This window comes from Lutjanus erythropterus, chromosome 10, assembly GCF_056507025.1.
Source record: "Lutjanus erythropterus isolate fLutEry1 chromosome 10, fLutEry1.hap2, whole genome shotgun sequence".
Taxonomy (NCBI): Eukaryota; Metazoa; Chordata; class Actinopteri; order Lutjaniformes; family Lutjanidae; genus Lutjanus; species Lutjanus erythropterus.
In genome coordinates, this window is record NC_139326.1 from 20,799,579 (window position 1) to 20,809,026 (window position 9,448).

Consider the following 9,448-nt stretch of genomic DNA (forward strand, 5'->3'; position numbering starts at 1 on the left):
TCCTCCCCAACACCCTTACTGCTCCAAACCCTGTCCCACGTATAAAGACTGAGATTGTTGACGAGGAAGTTGGACGTGCCTGCGTTCCTCTCACTGCTCTTCCTGCTGACCACTCACATACGCACACTCGTGAAGCCCAAGTTTGTTCGTGCTTAGAAGTGGGTTTTAATACAATCAGTGTAGTCAAAAACCATCTTGCTGTGTTGATTTTAGGTTCAGATACAACTGATGTTGACAACTGCTTTTTTTAATTCAGAGTTCTGCATAAAAAACATTATAAGGACCTCAAGAGCAAAGGAGTTTTTGTTTTTTTAATTCTTACACATATACGCACAAAATTCTCACATGACTTGTATGCAGGAGGAAATGGTACAACATGACCAAGAACATGCTTACTGAAGCTGAGTAGATGAGGTTGGCAAAGCCAAGAGGCTGAAGCATGATACAATAAGTATTCTGTTTTCAAGGTTGAATCCATCCACCAAAATCCGTCGACATCAGCTGTTTGATACACACACTGTAAGACAGTGTACTATCATCCAGTGTCATGTACCAGTAGTATGCAGAAGTGGAAGAGTTTGAGTGTCTTGAAACTGCTTTATTAGTTTGTATAAGTATATATTTATCTCTGTGTAAATATAAAGAATGTAAATCTCCCTTGAACCACACAAACGCACAAATAACATGTATCCCTCACATAAGAGTACATGAGGTTTATGTTGGATTCTTTTTGCTTGATCAAACTTTGTATAGACTCTTAAGATTTGTAACCTGTGCAATATGTCTGTGTACATATGAAATAATAAATGGCTAAATCAGTAATATGAAATCCTGTGGCCAATGTTTTATGTTCAGTTTGAGTGTAGGAGGTAGCAGGATCTTCACAACTGAATTGACATGAGGTGGTCTGGTAGCTCAGTTGGTGTAGATAGAAATAGAAAACTAAAATGACACAAACTTATACCAGTTGTCATGGAAGTGGCTCACATGTCATCAGAATCTTCATCTCCCTTGTCAGGAGATGAAGATTCTGTTTCATTCCTTTTCTGTTGATTTGTTTGTATTCAAGCAGAGGGAGAAGGAGGTACAGTTAAGGTAAAGATTTGTTTTTCTCCTTGTTGGTTTTAAAATGACCAAAGTAACAACTGGGAACTTTATTTGATTTTCCTTTCAGGGCTTTTGGGGTCATGGAGAATCAAAATAAGGAGGGAGATTCTGACAGCAGAGAGTCTTATGCGCTTCAGGTAGTGAAAAATGATACAGTATTGTTAGATTTATTCATAACTTTTGAAAAATCTGAAAAATCCCATAAGGTTTTGTTGAGCCGTGGAGAACTGCAGGGTCAGGTGATCGTTCTCTGTGGGTTAGTGTGACCTGTTTCACATCATTTGATCTACTGTTTATATAAAAATATTGATCAGCACAGCTTTAAAAAGTATGGATTTATATGTTAATATGATTTGTGGGATTGAAGTCTGAAGATATTTTATCTCTGTGTCAGTTTTATGTGAAACTCTGCCTGTCTATCCAACTTTTCTCAGATTTCAGAGTTATTAAAAGCTTTGGCTGAGATGAAATCACCACCTCGTGACATCACACATATTGACCCCCGAAACATCAGCGCCACCCTCTCCATCCTAAAGAAGACAGAGAAGGGCACTTCCAACACTCCTGGCTGCTTTAGATCCAGAGCTATCCTCCCTGAACACATCAGCAAGTTGTCCCTGTGTCAGTTTAAGAGGTGGGATCCCCTGAGCGAGAGCTTGTCAGCCTCACTACCTGTTCCTCCTCCTATTACTGCAGCAGCCTCATCTCAGGAGGGACAACGGCAGCCTAGGTTACCATCCTCAAAACCTGTTGGCCTTGCATTCCTGGTGGAAAAGTACCAGATGCTACCCTCTGACTCCATCTCCTCTATTAGAGAACGGCTTGAAAAGCATGAGATGTATCCTCATATCCTGGGTGTGCAGGCATGGAGCAAACAACAGTTTCCCCAAACCGGTAAACAATGAGTAGGTACATTTATAAATACACACAGATCCCTTATTTATCTCCATCTACACAACTAAGCTGGACAAAGCATAACTATTTTGAGTTTTCTCAAGATTCTGCAGTTACTTTGTGATGTTGTTGTTGAATGAGATAAATGCTCTTAACAGCGTGATAATTTCGTGATCAACATATGGTATCATTTTTCCTAAGACATACTTTACTTACAAGTTGCAACTAATGGCTTTATTGATGTCTAATTAATTTATTAAGTGACAATGATCTGCATTGACAGGTTGAAGAAAAACCCCTTTGGCTTGTGTATGTACATGATGTCATTCCAAGGGCAATAAAAAATTACTTATTTTCAACCTTATTAATGGTTTGCTCTACGAAGCACTGGAAAATGATAGATTAACACTATTTGTTACAATTGATAAACTATATAAGATTTTGTTACAGGCATAAATTACTATATTTTACAAGAAGAAAACAAAAAATGAAAAGCTAGAGGACTGCACTGTGTAGAGCGCAGCAACGGAAAGAATATTCAGATGTAACCCTGTCATAATCAACAACATTTTGATTAGTAACTGGAATTTAATTAGATACTTTTGCTTAGTAACTCTAACAGATTTCAGTTACATTTATTTTGTAATTTCATTATATGGCACTAGTTACTCTCTTCACTGCTGGTAGGTAAGCCTTGTAGTTGTTGAAGACTTGCGACCTCTATCTGATGAGTGAGGAGTTAGCAGTCAGTATAGGTTATTAGAGGTTTTATATGGGTTTTGCATGCTGTAACCACGAGAGGTCCTTGACCATAAAGGCATAAATGTGGACAAAAAACTGGGGCTGATTTGTCCCCTATCGTGGTTGAGATAATAATGACACCCATGGCTTCTGTGCGTCACCACAGATATGATTTGACAACAAATGTCGGCCGCTGAAGTGGCCTTTAATGACACACTCACTGCAGGAGAGCTGTTTCATAACTGACCCCCAACGCTGACATGTAGTGAGTCAAACAGGACATGGTTTAAGATGATTATTTTCTGAGTAATGAGAAAATTAATTTGGGATCTGAAAATTACCTTGAAAAAATACATTTTATGATCACAGGGAAAAAAAAGTCAATTCTTGACACACTATAAGGCATCAGTGAAGTGCCATGATTCTGGTGCATAGACAGATCAATCATTAGAACAATGGTGGATCCTTCACTGATTGTTGTAATTCTTAGTCCTGATCCAGGCCCAACCAGTGAATGGTTCTTGGAATGGACTTGACAGACCTCCAGGTGCCTCAAAGAAATCTGGAGTCTGGAGGAACTCTGGGAAAACTACGTGCCAAAACTAATCAGAATCGACTTCTTTACCACCCAGATGAAGAAAGTCAAAGACACAGACAAGATAAAAATCTATCTGACACTAGCAAAGATGTCTGTCTGTTTTTTGTCATAGTTTTTGTTAAGGAGTTGTATGTTCAAATATTAGAAACCCAGCATGCAGAAGATGAGCTGAGTGTCTGAAAACGTTTTAAACATTTAAAACTTCCAGCAAACACGTTTCCCATTCTCTCAATATGCTCTATATACATAAAGAAAATATAAGTTCCTGTGAGCCCTGAACACACCCTATAGATGATTAGTGAAGACATTGTTGTTAAAGGGACAGTTCACCCTAAATTCAAAATTATATATTTTTCATCTTTCCTGAAGTGCTGTGCAGAGTAGGAACTATTTTCTTCCTACTGAAGTACACCTGCCAGTGATTACAGCTCAACCAAGCAGGATGCCATTAATGTTTAAATCCTGTGCTGTCACAAACCTCTTTCCCATGAGTACTCCTCATAAATGCACATGTCCCTCTGCGCAGTGACACAATTGACTTCTAGAAAAAAAAAAAGTTATATTCAGTAACTGGGTCATGATTTCTGGAAAGAGATGTTGCTGTTGAGTTTTGCTTTGAGCACCACAAGCCGAGTGCCCTCTAGTTCCATTATATTCAAGGAAAGGCAGACATCTCTATGGCCAGTATGACCAAAACTCAGTGACTCAGACCAAAACAATCCAGTTGGATAAATGGCGAGTACAGGTAAGAGGAAAAATATGTATTTTTGATTTTGTGTGAAATGTCCCTTTAAATGATATTTGCTGCTGCCACGTGCAGTTTAAAAAACAAAAAAACACCAGTTTTCATTTATTTCATCAGCCTTCTGAGTCAAACAATGAAATATCCAGTGATCTTCAATGATAATGTGTCAAACAACTGAAAATACAACAAACAACACCAGCTGTATCTGAACACTTCTATGTATCGTGCTGAGCAGCTGGAAAGGTTTTCTACTTGCCACTTTGCAGCTAAGGCCGTGATGGATGTAATGAAGGTTTAAAACCGTCTGTTGTACTGGAGGCGGCAGGCGATCAAGCTGTACTGTCATCATGACCTCCAGCTGCCTCTATTACTCATTCATGTTGGTTTGTAGGTAAGCACCGGTCATTATGATTTCCCTGTTTTTGCAAAAAATCAATCATTGCAGCATATTGTTGATAGGATAAAATGCGATGGAATAACTTTTGACGTTTCTTCCGGACTCGGCTCAGCTGTACTTGGGCTCAGGTGCAGTTTGAACTGAAGTGAACAATGACGACAACTTATTTGAATCCAGCTGCAGTCACTTTGTAGGTCATACAGCCCTGAGTAATTACAGGTGATGATGAAGATTTTGTCTTTCAAAGCAAAATGACCCCTGTCTCTGCCAAACACCCCCTCACTCCCTCCCCTCCCCTCCCCTCCCCAGTTAGGGTGGTCTATAACAGTGCTTTCATGTCAGACCTGCAGCGACCAGAACAGCAGCCCGTCACTGAGGGACACAGGACTAAACCTTGTTTTACAAAGAAGAGAGAGGAACACTGCAGAAGCAAACAGGCACAGCACAGGTAAGAAAGGCTTTTTATACAGGAGAAATCTTATTTAATATGCTTAAATATTTAATTTGACTTCGTCTTTATCATAAATACAAATGAACAGGTATTCATGTAAATAACAAAAAAAATCATCTTTTTAATGTTTTGCATGGTGTTCTTAAAAAAAAACAACAACACTCAGTACCATTAGCTGAAATACTTACGTCTTCTGCATGTGGCATAGAAATATCCCTGGCTGTGATCTGTGAGGATGATGGTGGAATCAGCAGCCAATCATGGTCCAGACTGTGGGTCTGTATGCAACGAGACAGTAGCTATGGGGGGCCAAGGGCCACCGGTCTTGGTAGATGCCTGGCTGGTCCCCACCTTTTTCGGCCTCATCATGCTGGTCGGCCTGGTCGGGAACTCGTTGGTCATCCATGTGGTCACCAAGCACCAGCAGATGAAGACCGTCACTAACTTTTACATAGGTATAATTTATGATAATTATTTCTGAAGTGCAGTAAGACCCTTTTTTTGGTATGCTGTCAGTGTGTCCAGTGCAGGAAATGCTGCCCTGCTTGATAAATAAGGTAAAGAAGAACCAAATGAAGTACTCTGTTGGTATCGATTTCACTTTAAGGGTACTGGTACTGGTACTGATTTTGTAATTTTTTTTTTTAACAACCCTAATAGTGCTACTAGAGATCAGAAACGTCACTGGGAACCTTAAAGCTCTCGTCTGTAACTGTACCTGTCCAACAACACTGCTGTTCTGTTACCTCGATCGGTTTAATTTACTTTATCTCACAAGAATAAACCAGTCAGGATAAATACTGCTTTCCAGGGAGCCCTGCTTACATGTAATAAAAACAAAACAATAAGTTGCTTAAAATATTAAACGACAGTGACAGTGTTTTGTAATTAAAAGAAAATTAGGCCACATTACGGATTAGAAAAAACACTCCAAAACTGAGAACACAGGTTAGCCTCGGCAATGATCAGTGTTGTTGGTGCTGACACTGTTATTTATGGTTTTTTTGGCCCTTTGAATTCATCTCATCTCGACATGTCTTCAGTAACATTTCTCTGTTTAGGAATGATTGTTCTTGTTCTCTTTCAGTAAACCTGGCTACCACTGATATCTTGTTTCTGGTCTGCTGCGTGCCGTTCACTGCCACTCTGTACCCTCTGCCCAGCTGGATCTTTGGAGAGTTTATGTGCCGCCTGGTGAACTACCTTCAGCAAGTGAGATGCAGAAAAAAACACAAACAGTCCTGGAATTTCTGGAAAAAAATGACAATGGCAATACCATTAAAATGGCACTGTAATCACTACTGAGATGGTAATTGTTACAAACTTACTGTGTGTGTGTATTTTTATTTTTATTTTTTTGTGTGTGTGTGTGTATTTCAGGTGACTGCTCAGGCGACATGTATCACTCTGTCAGCTATGAGTGTGGACCGCTGCTACGTGACTGTCTATCCTCTGCAGTCACTGCGACACAGAACTCCACGCATGGCTCTGGCTATCTCTGTGTCCATCTGGATAGGTATCACACACACACACACACACACACCACACACACACATTACAACGTTATAAATAAACTGCCGATGATATCTTGTTGAAATCAATACTTGTTGAAATCACCACTACATCCCACATTTGAGGAGGTGAAAATAGACTTGATGCCACTGACATAAATTAAATTGGACAACTCGTTTTCAAGTCCTCCAACTGTACAAAACTAAACTACCTAAAATGACAGCCATCTTTGTTGTGCGCTTTGTTTTAATTTGGACTGTGTCCCCTCTGCGAACGTGGAGTGGGCAGGATTGTCAATGATTGATACTCACTTTGGAGTTTGTATCTAGTGGCAATAAGAGAACATTTTCTGAGTCTCAGAGTCCTGTCCCCTGTCTCGTCCAGGCTCCTTGCTCCTGTCGATCCCAGTAGCCGTGTACCAGCGTCTGGAAGCAGGATACTGGTTTGGTCCTCAGACGTACTGCAGTGAGGTCTTCCCCTCAGTTCGCCTCCAGAGAGCCTTCATCATCTACAGCTTCCTGGCCGTCTACCTGCTGCCTCTGCTCACCATCACTGCCTGTTACGCCTTCATGCTCAAACGCATGGGGCAGCCCAGCGTGAACCCCAGTGACAGCAGCTACCAGGTAAGAGACAGATATGGAGTTACTTTCACTAAATAAATGACCAGAGACCAGAATGTGTTTCTGATCATAACACAGACTTAACAAAAACCTCCCTACCTCCAGCTTCAGGCTCAGGCAGAGCGAGCAGCAGCAGTGCGGGCGAGAGTCTCTCGGATGGTGGTGGTGATGGTGGCCCTGTTCCTCATCTGCTGGGGCCCCATCCAGGTTTGCATCCTGCTGCAAGCTTTTGGACTCCGCAGTTACGTCCTATACAAGGTGACTTAACTCTGTTGCTGTCTGTGTTATTTAATACATTATACGGATATGCACAAATTTATTGTTTATTGCAACCCCCAATGAGTGACATCACAGTGGCTCCATCCACTAAAGCTACTGTCTATGCTATAAGGCCGAATGTGTAGAGAGGTTTAAATTAACTTTCAGCAAGACTTATCCTGAGTAAATTTTCATTAGTTTCCACTGGATTAATTGCGCTCTGCAACATAACTCTACTAACATTTTACAGCTGTTATTTTTACTTCATGATATTGTGTGCAACTTGACATGGATGATGACAGACACTTAGGAGCTGAAGTTAGGGACCATGTCAAAGTGTATAATAATGGCCAAGGGACCTTTATTTTTTTTTCTTTCTCTCTCTCTTTTGTTTAAAGAATAGACATTATAAAAGATATATATACACACACACACACACACATATATCTATACATATATATATATATATATATATATATATATATATATATATATATATATGTATATATACTTTTTTTTTTATTTATTTACTTTTTGTTTGTCTGGCTCTCCTCCCACTGCATGCACAATCTCCTTTCTATTCAGTTTTGGAGTTTTGAATTTTTAAGTGTGTTGATTCATGCCACAGTGGCTTCTTCTCCATGGCGTCAGTGGCAAAGACTCAAAGGTGCTGTAATACTTTGAGCCATCTGCCACGCCAAAATGGCAGACAATATGATTTCTATGCAGTGTTTGATACTGCAGACCATGTAATTCTTCTTCAGGGCCGTAAAGGCACACTTCTCAACTGGTTTTCTTCATGTCAACACATGGAGACACCAAGCTTAATTTCCAGGCTTTTATCATCTTAGAAATATATAAAAATTTAGACGCTTCCTGTAATGCACTTATTGCTGAACTGGCAAAGCAGACGTTAAATAAACTCCAGCTTATTCAGAATGCGGCAGCCAGAGTATTACCTAAAACCAAAAGTGAGTGACTGAGGACCGTGACATTATCCAGTAGAGTCCCATGTATCTATGTTAAGTAACAATAGACCCTTTTACAGTTTGCAAACAATGAGGAAAGCTGTGTGCGCATTTTGGCAACGGAAGTACAGCGGACCACAACAGCTTTTCAATGGGCTTGCAAACACGAGCATTTTTTTTTTTATTTTAAGGATTATTTTTGGGGCTTTTTGCCTTTAATCACAGGACAGCTGAAGACATGACAGGATATAATTTAATATTCCTTGAGATGAGCTGTGGATCTGCAGTCTCAGATTATCTCGACCAGGCAGTGAAAGTGCCAGACAGGACAGTGGAGACAGACATTGATGCTCTGTGATGTGGCTTGATGCCTTTCATCTAAGTCTGTCCTCATTTTAAATCCACAGCTGAAGATCTGGGGTCACTGCATGTCTTACTCCAACTCCTCTGTCAACCCGTTGGTTTATGCCTTCATGGGCAACAACTTCAGGAAGGCCTTCAAGCATGCCTTCCCCGCTGTATTCCTGTGGCGCACGAGGGGTAGAGTGAGGGTGGGAAACATGGAGGCAGAGGACGGGGGAGAGATGGATCGCCACCCGGCACCCAAGGGAGAAGCAGAGATGCACTTTCTTTCATCTGGGTCATCCTAAAGGCCACACTGGGCATTCGGACACTGGGCGCTCATTGTTTATTTAGTGTTTGTTCTGGAGATGAGAGCAGGCTGCACACACACACACACACACACACACACACACACACACACACACACACACACACACACACACACACACACACACACATACAGACCATCCACAGCACAATGTGGGCTCAATATAGAAAGTACTAAGAACACCAGTACATGACAGGTTTAAAACACACACACACACACACACACACACACACACACCGAGGAGTGATGCCTGTCATGTGATCTCTTAAAAAGGACAAACCAGTCAGACGTCTCTCGTGATCTTCACGAGCTGCTGAAATAAAGTTATGTGTCACATTTTTCTAACTTAGCCGGACTGATACAAGCAGTTTGCTGGATTTAAAAATGTCTGAGCTCCTGGTTTTATCAGTTTGTCAAGAAGGAGAAGAAAACTGTGTAGGACATCTGTTCGTGACTGGAATATAAAGGGACAGTTCTCCCCCAAATC

The 9,448-nt window shown here is 40.8% G+C and overlaps 2 protein-coding genes across 2 annotated transcripts; both read left to right on the forward strand.

Annotated features, from left to right (window-relative positions):
* Window positions 1-4: 4 nt before the first annotated feature.
* Window positions 5-3,348, forward strand: LOC146320394 (uncharacterized). Its single transcript, XM_084729100.1, is given in 5 exon segments — window positions 5-1,244; window positions 1,542-2,010; window positions 3,244-3,269; window positions 3,272-3,284; window positions 3,287-3,348. Coding segments are annotated over 5 exon segments (627 nt in total). The 5' UTR covers window positions 5-1,187.
* A 1,722-nt stretch (window positions 3,349-5,070) lies between these two features.
* On the forward strand, window positions 5,071-9,091 carry kiss1rb (KISS1 receptor b). The gene is made up of 6 exons (XM_084728631.1): window positions 5,071-5,388; window positions 6,021-6,145; window positions 6,314-6,449; window positions 6,830-7,068; window positions 7,171-7,323; window positions 8,699-9,091. The coding sequence occupies exons 1-6, from the start codon at window positions 5,169-5,171 to the stop codon at window positions 8,939-8,941; spliced, it is 1,116 nt and encodes a 371-aa protein (XP_084584757.1). The 5' UTR covers window positions 5,071-5,168; the 3' UTR covers window positions 8,942-9,091.
* The last annotated feature ends 357 nt before the right edge of the window (window positions 9,092-9,448 follow it).

Coding starts and splice junctions, on each gene's coding strand:
- kiss1rb (XM_084728631.1), top strand. CDS start 5,169: ATGATGGTGGAATCAGCAGCCAATCATGGTCCAGACTGTGGGTCTGTA. Junction 6,450..6,829: donor CTCTGTGTCCATCTGGATAG/GTATCACACACA, acceptor TGTCTCGTCCAG/GCTCCTTGCTCCTGTCGATC. Junction 7,324..8,698: donor GCAGTTACGTCCTATACAAG/GTGACTTAACTC, acceptor TTAAATCCACAG/CTGAAGATCTGGGGTCACTG.